Source organism: Suillus paluster (assembly GCF_016628075.1).
Source record: "Suillus paluster strain FC165 chromosome Unknown EDB91scaffold_350, whole genome shotgun sequence".
NCBI lineage: Eukaryota > Fungi > Basidiomycota > Agaricomycetes > Boletales > Suillaceae > Suillus > Suillus paluster.
In genome coordinates this window covers 1-20,213 of record NW_024537910.1, presented here as the reverse complement: position 1 = coordinate 20,213, position 20,213 = coordinate 1, and the positions used below count along the sequence as shown (strand labels likewise).

Genomic DNA, 20,213 nt, shown 5'->3' with positions numbered 1-20,213 from the left:
AGACGATAGGCGGTGCCTTCATGTAAATGAAGCATAAAGTAAAAACCACACACGCTCATACGCCGGTCCCAGATGAGTGCCCAAGCACCTTGACCACCGTCTCAGCGATGTGTGGTGACATCGCCCCTACGCTTAGAGGCATTTGCCCAAGGGCTCGTAGGTTTGGCCGTCTCTGCTGCCAGCTTTTGAGCCCTCAGCATGGCACTCTTGACGCAGGAGCGATAGTCAGAGCCTAGACTGCTCAGACGACGGATCATTCGTTGGAACGTACCGTCAGGTTCATCCACGCTAGCATTCGAGGTCGTGCTCGCAGTGCTCACTGCAGAACTCTCGGAGGCCTGAGAGTAGTACTAACTTGTATTGTTCGAATTTGCCCTCGATGTGACGTGAGAGGCACGAGAAGACGCGCGAGACGGGACTGTGAAACTTGAACGGCCCCCAGGCACCTTAGGCGCGACGGAGTACAGTAAACGGACTAAAAATTTGACCAACACTCATCGACCAAACAAGATAAAACAAATTAGAACGATGGTACCGTAAAGTGTTGCTCAGTTGTGTATTGAAAGAGCAAAGCCGTCACCAATATTAATGACTTTCGCATGCAAAGCTGCTGGGGATTGTTGGTTCTAGAAACTATAGATCCGCCCAGGAGGTACTTAGGGCAGGCTGTGCGAGCCCAACATAGGGCGGCTGCCTTTAAATTGGTCAACCTCGGAGCAATGGTAGGTGGCGCAGTAACTCTGGACGCAACAGTGACTCGGAGCGTTTCAGAGCGTTTGTGGCCTGGAACACCTGCCACCCTCAAGTTAATCTCTTTCTCGATCTCTTTCTCCGCCTCATTGACATTGTTTTCTCCCTGCGAGGTGGGATCGGCCTACTAGTAGTATGGACTCATCCGGGACTCGAGCAGAGATTTGGAACCGTCCTCAGTAGCCCTTAAGTTGGCGGAGAAGGGCAACTTTTGTTGTGCGTGGAGAGATATCAGGAGCCAGATGTGTTGATGATGCACACTAAAATTTTGGAGACACTCACTCGTCAAAGAACCAAGCATCATCGCCGAAGAGCTCGAAGAATGTGTGGGGTCGTGATCTTCTATCAAATTCCTTTCATGTGAAGTCCTGCCCGCAACTTCTTTTTTTATGTACCACCGGTAGTCTGAAACTTTTGTGCAGATCGTACTATGTGCTAGTCCGGCCAACATTGCGCTCAAGCAAGCTAGCGTCGAATTTCATACCACTTTTTGAGCATGTAGTATCATGTATGTGCACCCATTTCACATTGCCCTGGTCATCTTTGGCAGAAGAAGAGTCATTCGTGGTCAACATGATAGCACACCACACAGAGGCCCTATCTGCAGTATACCCGGCCTGATTGATGTGTTGACTCATCGCATGTACTTATAGCATCAAGATAACTCAACATACCTGGGACTTCCACACCGGTCAAGCCGAAACGTATTCCGCAGGGTCATGATGATCCCGTTAACTTTCTTGGATCGCAACTATGAAATCCATCTCACTCGCCACTTCCAACTTCCCTTCCCTTGCCCGTGCAGACGCCGACGTACTGCCATTGTACAGATCGTATACTACATGCTAGTCCACCACTCACTTTCTAAGTATGCTGCCACCGAAAGACAAGACCAGTTGATCCACCTTTATTCACAGTGTTTTTGTGGAACCTCAGGTCTGTTTTGCAATTTTGAATTCGCTATTTCAAAGCCATCGATTGCTAGAAAGTCACATTCATAACTACAACCTGGTAAGTACCAGTCATCCCATAAACACATTGATGTGGGAGTCATGGAATCCATGGTACATCCCATCGAATGAAGCGATGTACTATGCCCAAGACGTCCCCCGCCGCAAGAAGCGTCGTTTGGTTCATTCGGATGAAACCATCCGGTTTGGGATGTCTGGACGCTGCGATTACCTGCAGAGGAGCATGTGAATGGCGTCAGTTCTGTTCTAGTTTCGCCAGTTGGAAAGGACATTGTGTCTCGATCTGAGAACCTCGCAATCCATGCACACGATGCACGACCAGTGGAAAAACGCGACCTGCAGCACTTCATATGCCTCTCCCCCGCACCTGGGACATTCTCCTTCTCGACGACAGTACAAAAATCGGAGCTCCCAGTTAGAATTCGGAAAAGATGGGCTGTCTTTGGACCGAAGGACTGCCCTCCGAGGATATCCTGCTTACTGCTCCACTGGATCTCAGCAATACCACTCACGGATTATCATGGAATCTTGTTATAGACCACACGCACATTTTGACATACGTGTAGCACAAAATTTGTTGGTAAAGTACATCATAACGACCTTGCAAGATGAATACTTTTTGAACTGTACGTCTCTTAGCTACGGTTTCATGTGTTCTGGACCAACTTTATCTAGACATATCCTTGCATCTAGGATCTACGTTTGGATTAGTACATACAGCTTCAAGTTAGAACGGCACCACTTCTGAGCTTAAGAGTCTTACCAAGGCTCGTGATGCACATGGTGCTGTCAATTTAACTTGCCCTGCGGGTGTTGTCAGATAGAGACGCAGTTGTATTCTGTCCATGGGTTACTAATTACATGACTCCACCAGATTGTTATACAAAATCCTTCCCCACACGGGTTACTACTTATTGTCGCTCGACCTGCTTCGACCGCAGGTCATCAAACATCCACATCCACAAGTTCCGAACGGATGTGAGAACGTGGTAAAAATACTGCAAGGGAAGGCCATAACAGAGCTAAAGCGACGGCAATGTTAGTGACTGGAGGATGTAATGGCATAAGGAAACCACGTACTGAACCAGTCCCGTCGTGAATTGAGGGGTAAAGTTGATCACATTGCCCTGGTCATCCTTGGCAGAAGAAAGTTGACCGTGGCCAACATGGTTACAATAGCAGACCACACAGAAGCATCCGCGGCATACCGACCTATTCAAGTATGTTAATGTCTTGACTCGTCGCATATATCGGCATCAAGATAGCTCAACACACCTGGACATCCACGCCGGCCTAAGCCGAAAACGTATTCCGCGGGTCATCATCCGTCAACGCACCGTTGACATCAATAAACCTCTCTGGCATAAAACGAAATGCTTCGGGGTACCGCTTTTCATCTCGTGAAATGCTCCTGCAATATAAGGTTAGCGTCTCAACAACTGGAGAGAATATATCTGACCATGTGTTGCATATCACGGTCGCTCCTAATATACCATATTATAAATGATTTGCGAGTCATTGTACAAAGACAACAGACCTTTTGGGATGAAGTAACCATTGTAAATATCATCACTCGAGACGGGCATGTGCTATGCCTATAAAATCATCTTCAGTAAGGCGAATCACTCAGCGAGGAAGATTACCAAGGGGCACAATAGGGTGCCATCGCCAAGTCTCCCGCAGAACTGATTCGACGTAGGGTAGTGATGCCCTGTCCTCAAAGGTAGGTAAGCGATCTCGTCCAACCACCGAGTCTATTTCCGCTTGTGCGCGTCTTTGAACATCTGGGTAAGACATCATGGCGAAAGCAAAAGCCATCAAGGTTGAAGTAGTCTGTGAAGAGGTTGAGCAGCAGACAATATTGGTTTGCTCATTCGCCGACCGTCTCAATTGAACCTGCGTATTGTGTATGTCAAGAGACTATCGTCCCTCGTAAAAGATGACGAACCCATGATAGCAGATGTAGCTGCTTCTTTAAGGCGGCCTCAAATATTGGTTTTGGATGCTTGATCTTGCTTCTCCATCCGTTCAAATTTTCTGGGACCATCGAACACTGGTCAAGGAACGAGTTTTCGGCCTTTAACAAGTATGTGATCAAATCCAAAATAAATAAAATAAAATAATAAACCATAATGCTGCTGCGCATATCGAAACGGCACGTCCGCCATTTCATTCAAGGCATTGGTCGAAGCTTGAGCATCGCGTTTGATTGAAGATCCCCAGCACCAGTCAGGCAATTTCAATACTGCGTGAGAGTACACCATGTCAACTCCTCTGTCTCAGATTAAAGGGGAGCCGAGCTCACAGAAGGGGAAAGTTTGAGCAAAATTGCTCTCCTCTGGGGTCAACATGACAAGGCCAAGAGCCTGTGCATGTTCCGCGATTCGAACCAGAGGATCATCACGAGCACTGAGCTGGTAGTCGTATACAACTGACATCGCAACAGAGGACGAGAAATCTGTGGGATAGGATTAATAATCATTCAATATTTTCAAACACAATGGCTGACGTTGCGAAGTGGGTATGATAATGTTGGGGTTCATCGATTAGATTGACGATCATCTCACGAGCCCGTCTCATCTGTATTGGGCGGAACTTTACTGCAGACTCGGGACGGAAAGTTTGGTGGAAGAGTCGTCGGGAAAGACGCCATTCATCACCATAAGCTATGAACGCAAAGTTGATCGACCAGCCATATCTGCATGCACATCAGACTGATTGAATGGAAAAATGTTAGAAGAACACACGGCTTGACTGTGGCTAAGTATGGTCTATCAGAGTAAATCCGAGACCGCTTGTCCATTAAGGCTTGTGCAACATGCTGAGAATTGATCACGACCGCGTCCTGGTCTAGAATCCGCACGAAGACCAGATCCCCTAATAAAATGATTTGCCCCAGAAATGCACTAAACTGTCTGTCAACGTACCATAAACAGCACGCCATCGAGTATAAGTCAACCAAGGTTCTTTAGCGTCGATAGATAAGACATTCCCTATTAGTGGGAGCGGCACTGGGCCAGGAGGAAGGGGAGGCCTGTTTCGTCTATTCTCAACGAACCGCCTGAGGGCAGTGATGACAGCAAAGGAAATAAGTAAGGTAGCGAGGATAGCAAGGCGACCATCAACTGAGGGGACCATGGTTAGAGTAGTGCATCCAAAGCATGAAATCAATTGAACCTTATAAGAACACGGGGAAGTGCCTGCACCCGCGTTCGTGGAGTGACGGATTCGGCAGGACGGTCTGAAGACTTCTGGATCAATCCGATCGAGTCACAGATGAGAAAAAGAAGACAATATTAATGGCAATTGGCCCAGGAGGAAGGGAGGCTTGTTCTATATAGTGCGCGTCACTTAGCCACCGCTACTTTTGTGCAACCCCTTTGATTTTATTTCCTCTTGTATAAATAATCCTTTTTAACAATCCTACAAGAGAAAATTTTGATTGAATTAAATCTGAGCGAGATATATTTCTCATGAGGGGTCAATTTGGTCACATATATGACCTACCTATCAGTCAAACGCGTGCGCCAACATCTCTGGGACACGTCTGTGTGACTTGTATTTCATCGAACTGAATTGGCAGACCCGAAATTGCGCATCCTTTGTGTCCAGGCCTGTGTGATATGCTTCCATCCAACGGTACATACGATGTTCCCACAGTCGGATCATGAATGGTACTGAGCTGCATAGACTGCATTGCCAACGACATGTTAGTCTTTAATGTGTTGATCTTCATCTCTTTTTTTACATTCAGCTCGATCTCGAGCCATCTTATGCCTCCGACGCTGCTTTCGACTGGAGAGGCCATTGTATCCAAGATTTTTCCATCGCGCTGTGCGCGCCCGTGCAGCTGAGAGTTGTTTGTGTTTTTTCGGCATTGCGAATCAAGCAATTGGAAACAACTGACTCAGAGCTTACAAATGTCTATTGTACCGAAAAAAAAAATGTCATTCCGTCAACACGATGCACTAAAACAAGTTAAGCTCGGACTCCAGGGAGTGGCATATCCGGTCGTCGGCATCCAATTTGACCAAAGTAGTGGTGGCTAAGCACACTATATCTATTCTTAATGAACCGCCTGAGGGCAGTACTAGTGACGTCAACAAAGGAAATAGGTAAGGCGGGAATATAGCAAGGCGAGCATCGACTACAGGGCTTATGGTTAAAAATAGTACGTAGGTAGACATCCAGAGCACGAAACACACCTTCTAACCACACGGAGATATACTTCTTGCCCCTTGTACTTGTCATCTCCGGGGGTCGGAACAGAACTGAAGAGTTGAGAAGGACAATCCGGTGTCGTACTGACAAAAAAGATCATCAGATCAGATCTATGCCCGACAAAACCCACATATTGTGTCACCGTCAACAACACGCATATCATGATGAATGCCGCAGGCGCAAAGTATGTCGACGTCATTCGTACATGGGCGAATCAAGTCTGACTTCGCCGGCACAATTTTTATGATCCAAAGAAAGCCGAGATTGCTCCATGTCGACCTGAGTCGTATCAAAACACCGTCGTTATCTATTGGACAATGAGTTCGGCTAGAAGAAAACTTCATCCGGGGCTTTATAACCAGCATGAAGCCGTTCCGGAAACCATATAACAAAGAGACCATAAAGAGCGGCAAGAAGGAGAAATACAGAACTGGGAAAGATGCGAGTGGAGATACTGTAGGATAGGCGCATGTACAAAGTAGGATGTTCCGCGATCGCAGCCGTATGAAATGAAAACTAGTGCACATAGAATATATCCTGAAATCAAGACGAGAAGGCGGTGCCTTCATGTAAATGAAGCATAAAATAAAAACCACACACCACTCATACGCCAGTCCCAGATGAGTGCCCAAAGCGTCTTGACCACCGTCTCAGCAATGGGGCGCACCTCGCCCCTACCGCTTAGAGGCATTGGCCCAAGGGCTCTTGGGTTTGGCCATCTCTGCCGCCAGCTTTTGAGCCCTGAGCATGGCGCTCTTGTTGGCGCGGGGAGCGATAGTCGGAGCCTGGAGGCTGCTCAGACGACGGACATTTCGTTGGGACGAGGCCCTGTCAGGTTCATCCACGCTAGCATTCGAGGCCGTGCTCGCAGTGCTCACTGCAGAACTCTCAGAGGCTTGAGAGGAGTAGCTACTTGTATTGTTCGAATTTGCCCTCGATGTGACGTGAGAGGCACGAGAAGACGCCCGAGATGGGACTGTGGAACTTGAACGGCCCCGAGTAGCAGAGGCTGTTCCGGCGGTGTCATGATAGGCGCTGAGAGAAGAGCTGCTTCTCGACTGAGTGCCAGCCCCACCAGGCACCTTAGGAGCGGACGGAGTACGGACTAAAAAAACTCGGTGCGTCAGTGACCGACTTAGCGACCAAATAAAAGAAAACAAAAAAGAACGGCGGTAAAATGTCCTGTTGCGTGAAGAGAAAAGCTGTCACCGACGACTCACACATGAAGCTGCTAGGGGGAGGACCGCCCTGCTTCCTGAGTGCTGCACTCTTGTTCGTTCTAGGAACTATAGACGGGGCTTCAGTCGTGCTTGCGACAGATATCGATTGGCGACGTTTGTGTCCAGGGACACCTTCAAAAATATTTTTCCGTCCTCGCCCTTGCTCAGTCTCTGTATCTTCTCCTTCTCCTTCTCCTTCGACATCGCTGGGTAAACCAGATTTCTGCTGAGAGACAGCATGCGCATTGGCACCGACTACTTTTCCATTTGTGATTGAGCCAGAAATTGATGCACGTCTCCGCCCAGGAGGTAGGGCAGGTTGTGCGAGGCCCTAACCGTAGGGCAGGCTGCCTTGGTCAACCTCGGAGCAATGGTAGGTGGCGCAGTGGACGCAACAGTGAGCGTTTCCGAGCGCTTGTGGCCCGGAACACCTGCAAACGTCCTCTTAATCCTCTCTTTCTCTATCTCTTTCTCCGCCTCATTCTCTTTCTCCCTGCGAGGCGGGATGCGGCCTGTGCTAGCTATGGACATTCGGGATTTGAGCGGAGATACTTTGGGACCGTCCACAGCCAGCCCCTGGCGGAGAAGGGCAGCTTTTGTTGTGCGTGGAGAGATATCAGGAGTCAGATGCGTTTTTGGAAGTGGTCGTGCACGAAAAGGTTGCTTTCCACTAGGTGATCCATTGGAACTAAGGCTCAGGCGTGCCGAAAATTGGGGTGCACGTGCATCTGAAGACCCAGGGGATGGGGTAAGTACACCTGGAGGAGCACTCAAACCTAACTTGAGAGCTTCCAGGATCGCAGAAGTCGACCGAACGCACAGAACCGGGGTCGAAGTCATCGTGTGAACCCAGCTCATCGTCGACGGGAGGGAGATCGCTGATGGGAAAGGGAGGGCTGGAAGCAAACAGAGACGCTATCTGTATTTCTGCTTGCTCTTCGTCCTTTGCGCCTATTATTGCATCGTTTAGTGAAGGCATTAATGTGAGGAGAACTTGGACAGCGCGTCTGCGCTCAAGGACTATAGACCCAGACTGGACCACTACGCAGGAGTCAGTAACAGGACACAATAAGGATGGCTCAGGACTGAAGCACACTAAATGGTCATTTTGAGATACTCACTCATCTAGGAACCGAGCATCATCACCGAAGAGCTCGAAGAATGTATCGGGGTCCGTCTCCGTATCAAACTCCATTTGGCGTTCTTTCACTATCTATAAGGCAATGTGAATCAATCGTTGCATCTAATCAAATCGAGAAGTTTAAAAACTCTTGAACGCGACTTTGAGTGCATTCACGTGTCGTATTCGAAAGAACGTGGACTGACGCGCGATCCAAGGACAAAGCATAAAAGTCCATGAAACTGGGACACTCACCTCGAAATTTGCCTCCAGAAGACGGTGTTCAATGTCTAGGCGCTGCTCCAAAGCATTTGTCTTGATTATCGCGACAGTTCGCGTCAATTTAGCCGAGGGCGATGCAACTGAATGCATCGCGTCCGACAAACGAGGAAGTCCATTATGTTCGTGAGGAGGATCATAGAACTCGATTGGATTTGCAGGGGACGGGGAGTGTGGGGATATGGACATGTGGGTATATGATCCCTTATAGCAAGATAGAATTTAAAAGCGCAGGTTCTGAGAGTATAACCACAAAAAAAAACAGGGACGAGAACAGCACAAAAGCAAGAAGAAAGAAAAGATAAACAAGGACAGCCCTGAGCTCACCGCCGAATATAATGACAAAATTCTGTTTGGTTTTGGATGAGAGCCCTTCCCCAAGACAACACTCTCATAGCATACTGCTCCCGCACGGACCTCGGACACTCGCGACAGTACTTATAGTCTCTTTCCCTGAATACGAGGCGAGGCAATACAAAAGGTGGTGAGATTCGTCGACAGCAGCGACAGATAAGTATCTTGAGAGGGGCTATGCTAATGATGCACAAGGACAAATGGGATTTATATAACAGGCACTTTCACGGTCCCGACTGCAGGACGTAAGGTCGTTGCTTCATTGAAGCAATGAATTCATATCGTTATCTCTTGTCGCCTCAGTAGGCAGCAATGCAACTCTTTCTATCCCAGGAAGGAACATGAAATGTGAAGACCGGATCAGAGGTCTCCGAATAATCTCCTCCTGTAGCAGTATAAGCATGGCCCGTTTCGTCTACAGGGAAACGCTTACAGTCCATCAGGCGCCTCGGTCAGTAGCGAGTTCCCTCCAGCCATCTCTCTTGGCCAGACATCCCGCAGGAACCATGCAACATGACCGACCGCACACCCAATTAGATCTCCAGCCGCCGCCTTCCATGTTCCGCTTATGACCCAGGAGAACATCACAAGAGCTAATGGCAAGTACGGCGCAGAGATTGTGAACAACCCAAAGAGCGATATTGGTGTGGATGGATGCCGACGGGACCACATATATATTGGCACGAAGGCGAGTGAAGAGGAGAGAAAGGGAAGATTGAACAAGGGCGACATGGCCTGTACCACGAAGCATGAGATCCAGGCGACGACGAGTTGATTCAACTCACCAATAACATCACGGATGACAGCAGAAGCAGCCAAAAGTAATCGGCCTTTCTGTTGGCAAATGAAGATTCTTCTAGCATCCGACTATATCGCATGCTAGAGTCCACGAATATCAAATTTGTATCAATGGAAATGGACAGCGGAGCTCACAAGAAGAAAAGATGGAATATGAAGTCGAGAGATATTGATCCAAAGTAAAAGAATGTCGTGACCATACGCCACGGCTACGCTCTATCAGCATGTACACATGTTGTTCCAGGTCAAAACGCAACTCACTTGTGCATTGGTAAAAGCTGATTTAAAACTAAAATACAACTGCAGAGGTGTTACGAGTTGACATTGCTTGAGGACACGTCAGTTTCATCACGGTGAATGGAGTATTGGCCTTCATACCACTGCTAAACTCGTGGCGACAGATAGTGCTAGCCAAGCACGCGTTATTGGTGGTATCTGGGTCAACCACGCTTCAATTCCGACAGGCATTCCTTTAATGCTAAACTGTCGAAATCTGCGAAACTTTGTGTGGTCGAGAGGGAGCGAGTGAGCAAGTGATTCTGGCACGTGGCATCTGAATCAACATCACATTTCAAATACTTAAGTACTTAATTGGTACTTACCCCTGACTGAGACGTACGACTCGATGCCCATGCATGATAAACCACTACCAATTTCTGTCTACTGGTTCACTCGATTCTTAATCTAATTTTCCGATTCTCGTATAGGCCGCCAGTGCGTATCAATTTATGTAGCCAACCCAGTAGAATTATAACTTGTTGCTGTGAAGTTAAGTATTATCCTGATGGACCATGGGAATTGTGCATGCCTTGAATTCAAGTGGCACCTTCGGTGAAAGGGGAACACAATGGTGATAGAAAGTCTAATAATATTCAGCGTCGCAATCATTAATAACGAAGCAGTGTAGGATGGTCTGGATGGACGTCGTATCTGGGGTCTAACCATCCACAAGCGGGATATAAAATCAAAAGGGCTACATACGCGATAAAAATACGAGTGTGTATAACAAGGTACTGAGTCACAACACATAAGGATAATTTAAAGTTAAATCAGACTACTAGTCGGGTCAACTATCGCCCCTTGACTGACTTCAGTGTAGTAGTTGACCCGGACGACATGGGCCCATGGACGCTTCCGAGCTGTCCTCCTAGCCCTATGATACCACAACGGGTTCGCGAAGAACGAGAACGGTGATGAAGGGTACCACCTGCATAGGGAGGCGGCGGAAATGCGATACTTGCATTGAGCTCGTCCTTCGAAGCAGGTTGCCTCCCCGAGATCCATGATAACCGACCGGGTGCGCACTTTGGCTCCAAGGAGGAGGGGTTTCATCGGTGATTTCCGCTGCGGAATAGCAGGTGTATGGGGTGTGGAAGATAGTTTGGGAGTGCGCGGTGTGAAAGGGGGTGGGGGTGGGGGCGGCGAGATTCTGCCGAGGGTACGTTTGTTCTCTATCTCGTTATATTCGCGAAGCATAATAATAAGCAGTATGATAAGAACCGAGGAAGCGGAAATGATCATCTGCGGAAAAAAACCAATGTAATCTGTCAAAGGAGGTTATTCTGTTTGTCGGATGCAGCCCAGAAGTCGGAGAAGACATACCGATAAGGGCGCCTGTTTAGAGAGAGATAAGTGATCATTCGACACAGCCCACGGAGATAAACTGACCGTCATCAAAACCTGGAGAATCTGGCATTGAATTCCTCAGCTGAGGGATGACGAGAAGGATAGCAAAGGCAGAAATAAGATGCTTGGTCATGGACCTGATATCGACGAGCCTGCGTGCCAATAGAACATGTCCAATGGTGACATGAGACAACATCCAGTTGATGCCAAAGAGTAATAAAGTAAACATTTTTACTTGACCAGGCCTCGTCACCCGCAAATCAAAGTCATGAGCGGCAACTTGAGTCCCATTAGAAGTTGTCTCGTAGCTGTCCATGTCGCTACTGGCCACAAGAAAACTTGTTGATTGTTCGATCGTGGAGACTTTCCGAATAGGAACGGTCGCATTGGAAGCATCGAGGACTCGCAGAGTACTGGAGAGAACATAGGAATCAAATGGGTACAAGCGAGCTTCGTGGACATCAAGCGTATAATCACTGTCAAATCGAACGAGGTTCTCGATTCTGAATGATATCAACATAATGAGCATGGATGCGATCCCCTGGACTTACTTGCGCCGCTGACCTCGTTTTCCGAACGAATGGAATCGCGGTAGGATCGTATAAAAATGCAGGTTCAGGAGAGCTATGGCCAGGTTTGCATGATCCATCATAGATTCACAAAGCAAAGTAAGGGCACGTACTCGTCGACATAAATCTGCAGGTACATCGAGGGCAACCCGCATTTACTCTCGTGGATACCAGAGCTTTCGTTGAGCTCAATATTGTCCCCACATGCAATAATAGACCATGTGACAGTGATGGCAGGCTCATCAATGTCGATGTCAACGTTTTCACCCAATAGGACAACCTGTACACGAGTTCAACCAAAAACTCAGTAAATGAGGAGGAAACACCTACGCCTGGATCATTCGTTGCGATGTCATTCAGCATGCTCTTAAAAAAAGGTTCGTCTCCGCCATCGCCGAGGAATGAACATGACAAAGCGAGCAATAAAAAGTAGAGAAAAGATTATAGCAAGAATAAGAAGTGTGATGTTCTGCAAGGGAATGATTCCGCCATTGCCGGTATGCAGACGAGCAGCATCATGACCACGGGATCGACTTATGGGATTTGTGCCCCCCATAACGGCCTGTAAGATGGATTGTACGACACACGATGACTCAGGTACACGGCGCGTTTGTTGGTACTCACTGGCAAGGCGTTGGAAAATTGTCCCTAGGAGTGGGTACTTCAGCTTCAGCCCTTCCAGCGCCTCTGGAAATGAAGTTCATCCCATTGTTTTAAAGCACCTCCACGCTTGGCGGATCCTGTAAGCGAAGAAGGATCCGACTTGAACGCTTGGCTCTATTAGGCTTAGACTCCTGGACTCTTACGGCAACACGTTCTAGAATGACGGTATAGCCCAGATTTTTGAACCAACGAAGTTGAACAGAAGTGTTGCAAGCTTGAAGCTTGAAGCATGGTAAGCGGCTTGTGATAAGTACCTTGCTTAGTATACCTACAGCCATTTTGATATGTTCAATAGTAGTCTCCCATAATCATTGACATACCTTATTAAACGGAGCTGCAGGAAGCCAGTCGTTCCTTCCCGAGTATATACTTATTAAGCTATGTGATCCCAGGTAGTCCCTGCTAGCCGTTTCGCTCCCACTGGTTGTCGAATTCGGATAAGTAATTGAAAGGCGCTTCCTCCATCAATGATCTTAAGACTTTGATGGAGTCTCATCAAGAGAAAGCCCCAAAAGCTTGTCCAACGTTTAACTTTACATAAGCCACGTCAAATTCAAATTTCCATCCATAAATTTGAGCCTATCCATCAGAGCCCGGGCCCCGTGGTCAAGCGCCCTGCTATCTTTTAATCTGCTACCTGCGGGTCAGGCTTCACCTTGCTGCAGTCACCTGTGGCAGCTGTAATATCGAGTCCTCCATGCTCAGATATAGGCGTACTCGGTGCTGTATTTGCCACTGCGAGAAGGTGCTGATCGAATCGAACTGGAATATGTAGCTGGGTATTGTCACAGTCCGCTAACGAAAATCAAGTGACGTATCGAGCGCGCTTACTGTACAAAACGAGTGGTTCTTGCTGTCAGTAACAATCCGTTATCGGTTGCTCTGGCTCCAATACCAGGGTATCAGCGCCTTAATTGCAAACACCTCAGATGCATTACTGACCATCGTGCCCCTGCGGTGATTGTTATCTGAAACTTAGAACGTTAGAGAATTCGAAGGACTTACGTGATTGCAACGAATTACTGTTCAATCCAGCCCCTCATGGAGTGCGATTTTGTAGAACAGCAAGCTCTTCCAGAAGACCCCTGGGTCGTCTTCCGGACCAAACACCCTCGAACGCCTCCATCATTTTGCTAGAAAGAATCAAAATTGTGAAAGATCATTGTAGACTCGGGCCCGCATAAACATCTTATGAAATGTCATGATCGCGGCGATAACAACATTCCACGCTGTCTTTCCTTTTCCCTTTGACAGCCTATCAGTCGAAGGATTGTCATATGTAGCAAGCGATGTAGAGTCTTATAGAGTTCCCGACCAATTTGTGACTGGGTATCTCTCTGTCCGTGCCGTTCGTCCGCTCTTTGTCCGCATCGTCCGCATCGCCATCTGAGATGCACATCATGCAGCAGACGCACATTTTTTGGAGGAACTCTTGATCCCCCAGATGCGAGTGGTGCATTTCGACACCTATATTCACATTCTACCCTAAACACCATGTTCGTTGGTCGAAATCAATCTTCGTGAACACCAATCTAGATGACAGGTAAGCCACCGGCATGGCGGAACACATTCAAGTGGTGACCTCGTTGCTGATCGCGGTAGAGGTTGTCATTACAACAAATGCGGAGAGCTGACCCGTGGAGCGAGCGCGTGCGTTCTGCATGATCTAGGGTAGTTTCGTGAAGAGGGATAGTCGCCTGGGCGCACCAAGTGGACAACGTCGTCTGAGTCATCGTTGCCGTTCGCATCGGCACGCTGGTGAAAGGCGCAACAGCGTTGATCTAGTTCATGTCGGCGACTCCAGGTCTAACCATCACAAGCCTTTCTGACTCTCTCGTAGTGATATTATGATATGTAGTACTCGCGGGTAGTGCACACTGACTGGATGGCTGATCTAGATTCTACAACAAGGCTCCCAGGAAAAGAAAGCTGAAGGGGGATGAATTTTTGCCCCCCATCACGGTCTGTAAGATGGGGTTTATGACGCACTATGACTCGGTCCAATGCGCATCTTTGGTGGAAACAGGCGTTGGAAAATCGTCCCAGGAAGTGAGCACTTCAGCTTCAGCTCTTCCAGCGCCTCTGGAAATGAAGTTCATTGTGAGCTATAAGTAGTGTTTTACGGGGCCTCCGCGCCTGCGTGATCCCGCAAGCGAAGAAGGGTTCAACCTGAATACTGATCTTACGGGAACACGTTCCGGAATGTCTAGATGGTATCTTCGAACCAACCTTCGAAGTTAAACGAACTGCTGTTCATTCAAGTTTGACGGTCGGTATGATACTTGACACTGCAAAATGTAAAAGGCGCCTTTGCTTAGTATACCATCAAAAGTACTTACTACAGCCATTTCGACAGGTTTGCTGCTGGTTCAAAGGAGTCTTCCCGTAGTCAGACCTTCAATGAAAGCAGGAAGACAGTCGTTCTTCTCGACTGTATACTTCTATGGTCCCTGCTGCCGTTTTGCTCCCACTGGCAGGTCCAGGCAGGGTGTCTAATTCGGATAGGTAATCGAGAGGCGCTTCCTCCATTAATGATCTTTGATGGGTGGACCAAGGGAAACGTTTGCCTATCTGAACCTGTGTGCTACCTAAGGGTCGCGCTCCGCCTTGCTGCAGTCACCTGTGGCAGCTGCAATGAGTCCTCCAGATTCCGTGCTCAGATATAAGTGTGCGAAGTGCTGATCGAGTCGGACAGGCAGATGCAGCAGTGTATTGTCACGGTCCGCTAATAAAAGTACATGCTTGCCGTACGAAACGAGTGGTTCTTGCCGTAATGACAATCCGTTGTCGATTGCTGTGGGTCTGATCATACCGGGTACTAGTGCCCTAATTGCACACACTTCGGATGTGTCATTGATCATCGTGCCTGCGGTGATTATCGTCTGAGATTTGAACCTTCAGAAAAATTCGAAGGACTTGCATGATAATGACTTATTCAATCCAGCTCCGCGTGGAGTAAATTTTGTAGAACCGCAAGCTCTTCCAGAGGACCCCCTGGATCACCTTCTGGACCGAACACCTCCATTATTTTGCTAGAAAGATCATGGTAGACCCGGGCCCGCTTAAGCAAAGATGTATTCGCAGGGGCATCTTGTGCATTGTCATGGTCAGCAGCGATAACAGCATTCCACGCTGTCTTTGCCATCTCTAGCAAATGCATACCTTTTGACAGTATCAGTCGAAGGTGAAATTTGTTAAAATGTAGAGTTCCCTACCAATTTGTGGATAGTTTTCCGGGTATATCAAGAGATACATGGCAAGCACTGTTAGCCCGACATCAAGAGCGACACGATAGGAGCCCTCGTGAGAAGCTTTACTGAAGGCATCTGTGAGCCGCGATAGATACGATTCGTGAAGCACAAGGTGGAGGTTTTCTGGAAGTTCTGGTAGGGCCGAGCTCGCAAGCAGTGCAATATCTCCAGAGGGAATACAAAATGTCAGCAGATTGTCGTCCAATTTAGCAAGTGCAGCCTCCGAAACAGGCAACGAAGGGATGGCGCCAAGCGTATTGATGAAATTGCATGATGGGCAGGTACAGGAGAAACCGTACGTGAACTTGAAGATCTGCTGACGAGACTCTATCAGAGCAGGGTCCACATATGGAATACAGATCTGCAAGACGAAGATAGTTCAACTCTGTTTCACCCTTCTGACACAGGTGAACGAAGTACCTCTTCCATAGCATTGATCTCTCGCAAAGCTACAATTTCCATCCGCACCGGTTGACCTCGACGAATTACGTATCTTGCAGCGGCATTCGGAAGGCACGAATGGTTGAAAAGGCGACTTGCAAGGGGGAAAATGCCATGAGCGATAGTAGTGAGATGACTATGAATGGCGAAATTGTTGTTCCCAGAACGCGTAAAAAGAGCTTCGAGGCTTTGATGCACGTCAGCACCCACAGACATGGGGCAAACGAGTGGGAGAGAGTCATGCAGCGGTCCAGGTAGCAGAGACATAAAAGTGGATAGTTGCTTCACTCTTACATCAGAGGGCACATGAGACGAAATTTCGGCTATAAGATGGGTGTGAAACAAAGCGTCAAGCTGTTCGTGCGCTTCAAGGCGTTGGAAATCGGCTGATGCGGTGAAGGAAGCAAGTCTTTTACAAAATTTCTTGTGCGACTCCCAGTGCGCAGTTTGGCCTAAGGATGTTCAAGGCTGTTGTCAGACGTCATCGACAGAGTGTACGCACACTGAGGTCCACAATACCAGTATGAAGCACAGCCAGAACACCTGGCCAGCCTGACGCCAGAGGCTCCTGAGCAGAGACAAAAATCACATCGGTGACCTTTGCCTGACGATAGCAATAAAACCACCATGGATGGAACTTCCAGAACAACCGAGCCTTGCCTGATGGTGCTTGTGGCAACTGCTTTGTTGCGAGCGGTAGCGTGTGTCTCCAGACGAACATGGGTAGGAAGCTCGTCTAACGACGACGGCATCGGGTCGAATTGATGTTGTAGGGTAACTCGAACTATAGTGCCAAATTTGAAACAGTCACAACGAAATTGGCGCGCCGCAAAATTTTCATGCAAGCGTTTCGGAAAAGAATCCCTGCGTCGATCACGACCTTTGCCGAACAAAATAAGCAGACGGATCACGGAAAATGTGACGGGGTAGCTTGGTTGTGGTAGACCGTGGTAGGGTAGGTCGCGGTCGGCTCACTCCACTGGGCTCACGTCTGACCAGGGCACGCTGGATATTTATGATATGTAAGAACGCCGAAGATCGTGGCAGGGTATAGGTGAGTCCTGACTGGATCAGAGATTGGGGTGGCAGCAAAATTGTTGCAAATGGTACTCAGAAATTATATATGAAATTGAAAACTGAAATTGTCCACCTCTCTTACACTAAAGCTTGCACGTCTCCTACTATGAACCCACAAGAAGACAGTCGTTTCTTACTACTTACAGTCGTTCTGCGACACTTGGGGAATATCCCGTACCCGCAGGGTACACCTCAAATTTCTGTGAGCGCGAGCGCACTCTGCATTCAAGTTGCGCTCTAGTGGTCAAGTACTGCAGTAACATGCTTCGTGATTCGTGTCTGCGCCCGCTTGGCCCTCTTCATCGCTCTTATACCTGCCTACTTAGAAGTTAGTCCTTTCCAGACTCTGACTCCCATATTTCCCACTCTCAATTTCATCAGGCGGGTCTTCGGTTGCCTCGCACGAGGCAACCTTGGACGGTAAGCGGTCCATCTACAGCCGGCTGTAAGGGCTCGCGGGAGTACCCTCAATTTCTGTGAGCGCGAGCCCACTTTGCATTGCGCTCCAGTACTAAAAACATTGATTCGTTACCCAGTGTCTGTGCCTGCCCTCTTCAGACCCTGGCTCTCATGTTTATGTCTTTTTCCGAGGGTTTTCCCTTCTTTTTCGGTGGAAGCAGGCCTCTGTTCTTCAGAAGTTCGCAGGGATTGATGAGTCTGTCAAACTCTCCTTGAGCGCGTTCCGACTCAACCATTCACAGGTATTTTCAGCCTCAATCAGTCAGCCTCGGCAAGAACAAGGAACAGGTGCCGTTCGTGCTACAATGGGAGCGCTAGCAATTGTTTTTGCCTCCCAGACTCTCACTTGAAGGACACGAGATGCAAACGTCTCGATTCGTACTTAGTATACAGTACTTAAGGTACATCACCGGAAACGCCTGGAAGACCTCTCCCGCTAAGCGGTTCTTTGTCTTCTAAGCTGCTTTTGCCCATGTTCATACGGCTCACTGCACATGGTTCACTATATCGATCTCCTCGAATTAAGCGTCTCCCCTATTGCGCTTGGGATTTCTATTTGGCTGACTCGTTAACTTCTCCATCTCCAGAGTCTGCAGCTTCGCCGATTCGCTTCTGGAATCTGAGTTCTGATATGATTGTCTGATGATTAATGTCGAATAGAATGCGTGCTGCGTCTAACACCCAATGTTCCTCTTAGCTCGTGTCCTGGATATTTAATATGTCTCCAGACGATCAAGTCCTAGCACGATTTCGTTGGACAGGATCGGGCCAACCGAGCCGGGACCTGTTTGACGTGCGGCGAACTCGTGGCCAGTGGCGCATTTTTTCTTTCCTATGCGTGCGCTACTTTCCTCAAGCATGTCCTTTACTTTGTAGTGAATTGCACTTTCCGCCATGTAATCTTCTAGAGACGACGCGCATCTGTATTTTCAGAGCATATCTATTTACAAAAATCACGATGATGTTTATGAAGTGACACTGATTGACTATAAGATCGACTAAGTAGCACTATAATTCCAGTAGAAACTGTCGAAAAATAATTTGTACATTGCTTATGTCCCCCAGTCCTCGGCATTTGTATGCTTTTAAAGGCGGGTGCCCACACATCCCTGTTCTGGTGTAGCGCGGGCGTAGACCTACAACACACAGGGACATTGTGGCGTATGATACCACCCGGTTCCCCCGGGAAGACAGCCTAGTATAAAACAGCCATCTCAGCACAGACTGCTGAAAGCCCAGCAACCGTCATCACGACCAATGGAAGCGCATTCCAGTATGCAAACGTCGCCTGCGATACGATGATGCCTTTCTGCTTGAGCATGCCTTTCCATAGAAGCCCCACGAGGCTTGCACTGAAGGTGAACGACACGGCACCGATATTGCTGGCTACAGCAAGGGCAATGGCAGCTGCGCGGATAGTCTGATTGGACAACATAGGTGATGCTGCATGTACGACCTTCGTGAGGAGAATCGTTGCACCAATGTTCGTCCCGCAGATGTTGCACAGGATTACTCCAAGTACACCGATCAGCCAGATGGTGCGGTACATCTCTCCATGAGTGGCATGTAGTAGCCACGTGCCAAAGACGTCTATCCAACCCTGGTGCGACAGGGCTTCAATCAAGATAAACTGCGAGAACGCCAATGGCACAAGAGTAAAAGGGAGCCGCGGGAGTGCGGTGAAAACGGTAGGGAAGTGTGCATGCAGGCGTTTGTGTAGCGCAATGACTTTGAAGCGCCTCTAGCGATGAGAGGCTTAGAGGGAGCGAGGAGCTGATAAGAGAATATATATCTCAGTCTCAGGAAACGGACTCGGTAATAAGTATAGTAGTACCTGATAAGAGAATATATCTAAGTATCTGTTAGTTCTAGTTGTAACGTAAAACGGGAACTTCGACTCACATCTCAGTCTCGGGAAACGGACTGAGATGTTCGGTCTGACAACTCGTAGTTTTAAGGTAGTTAGCATAGTGATAAGTAATAAGCTGTAGCATAGGAAATAAATGACGACTTATGAGATTCTGTGACCGACGTCACTTGGTTGTAAGTTCCTCAATCGGTTAGCGCTCGCAATGTCTCACTTTGACATCTCCTGCTCGGCCTTCGACTCGGGCTTCAACACTCCCCCTCGAGCGCTATCCAGGCTCATTAATCCGCGCAGCTTCTGAATTCTGGGGCGCGGTAAGGCTTTGGTAAAGGCGTCGGCGATATTATCATCAGTGGGGCAGTAGCACATAATGCAGTAACATATACCCGTCTCAGACGGGCAGCCGGGCGTGACAATGTACCAATAGAGACGGGCCACCCGGTGCCGGCCCATGGCAATAATTGTACCGTGTTAGACGAGTGGGCCGAGGGGGTGGAGTGTCCAAGGCAAACGGATGGGCTGGGTGTATATCATATAGATGGTAGTA

General features: G+C 48.3%; 6 protein-coding genes across 6 annotated transcripts; all 6 read right to left on the bottom strand.

Annotated features, from left to right (window-relative positions):
- Positions 1-2,743: 2,743 nt before the first annotated feature.
- EDB91DRAFT_1240645 (cytochrome P450) lies at positions 2,744-4,859 on the bottom strand (the record flags this gene model as incomplete). Its single annotated transcript, XM_041322035.1, has 10 exons — positions 2,744-2,857; positions 2,878-2,933; positions 3,059-3,205; positions 3,365-3,617; positions 3,881-3,966; positions 4,027-4,135; positions 4,221-4,419; positions 4,469-4,598; positions 4,649-4,755; positions 4,780-4,859. The coding sequence occupies 10 exons, from the start codon at positions 4,857-4,859 to the stop codon at positions 2,744-2,746; spliced, it is 1,281 nt and encodes a 426-aa protein (XP_041168637.1).
- A 1,757-nt stretch (positions 4,860-6,616) lies between these two features.
- On the bottom strand, positions 6,617-8,750 carry EDB91DRAFT_1257827 (uncharacterized protein; the record flags this gene model as incomplete). The annotated part of the gene is made up of 6 exons (XM_041324317.1): positions 6,617-7,047; positions 7,163-7,493; positions 7,559-7,920; positions 7,979-8,247; positions 8,284-8,375; positions 8,538-8,750. The coding sequence occupies 6 exons, from the start codon at positions 8,748-8,750 to the stop codon at positions 6,617-6,619; spliced, it is 1,698 nt and encodes a 565-aa protein (XP_041168636.1).
- A 238-nt stretch (positions 8,751-8,988) lies between these two features.
- On the bottom strand, positions 8,989-10,260 carry EDB91DRAFT_485217 (Der1-like protein). The gene is made up of 6 exons (XM_041327430.1): positions 10,092-10,260; positions 9,975-10,040; positions 9,849-9,922; positions 9,701-9,794; positions 9,349-9,650; positions 8,989-9,300 (listed from the first exon to the last, which is right to left on the bottom strand). Exons 1-6 carry the CDS (start codon positions 10,179-10,181, stop codon positions 9,276-9,278), a joined length of 651 nt encoding a protein of 216 aa, XP_041168635.1. The 5' UTR covers positions 10,182-10,260; the 3' UTR covers positions 8,989-9,275.
- Positions 10,261-10,561: 301 nt separating this feature from the next.
- Positions 10,562-12,918, bottom strand: EDB91DRAFT_1181790 (uncharacterized protein). The gene is made up of 10 exons (XM_041320455.1): positions 12,897-12,918; positions 12,718-12,841; positions 12,688-12,693; positions 12,321-12,644; positions 12,239-12,274; positions 12,022-12,188; positions 11,904-11,963; positions 11,382-11,842; positions 11,004-11,257; positions 10,562-10,966 (listed from the first exon to the last, which is right to left on the bottom strand). Exons 4-10 carry the CDS (start codon positions 12,462-12,464, stop codon positions 10,784-10,786), a joined length of 1,305 nt encoding a protein of 434 aa, XP_041168634.1. The 5' UTR covers positions 12,465-12,644; positions 12,688-12,693; positions 12,718-12,841; positions 12,897-12,918; the 3' UTR covers positions 10,562-10,783.
- A 2,261-nt stretch (positions 12,919-15,179) lies between these two features.
- On the bottom strand, positions 15,180-17,388 carry EDB91DRAFT_1181778 (uncharacterized protein). Its single transcript, XM_041320454.1, has 5 exons — positions 16,766-17,388; positions 16,243-16,715; positions 15,787-16,183; positions 15,492-15,733; positions 15,180-15,437 (listed from the first exon to the last, which is right to left on the bottom strand). Exons 1-4 carry the CDS (start codon positions 17,013-17,015, stop codon positions 15,507-15,509), a joined length of 1,347 nt encoding a protein of 448 aa, XP_041168633.1. The 5' UTR covers positions 17,016-17,388; the 3' UTR covers positions 15,180-15,437; positions 15,492-15,506.
- Positions 17,389-18,713: 1,325 nt separating this feature from the next.
- On the bottom strand, positions 18,714-19,793 carry EDB91DRAFT_1352029 (uncharacterized protein; the record flags this gene model as incomplete). The annotated part of the gene is made up of 3 exons (XM_041326147.1): positions 18,714-19,540; positions 19,612-19,633; positions 19,702-19,793. The coding sequence occupies 3 exons, from the start codon at positions 19,791-19,793 to the stop codon at positions 18,995-18,997; spliced, it is 660 nt and encodes a 219-aa protein (XP_041168632.1). The 3' UTR covers positions 18,714-18,994.
- Positions 19,794-20,213: the final 420 nt, after the last annotated feature.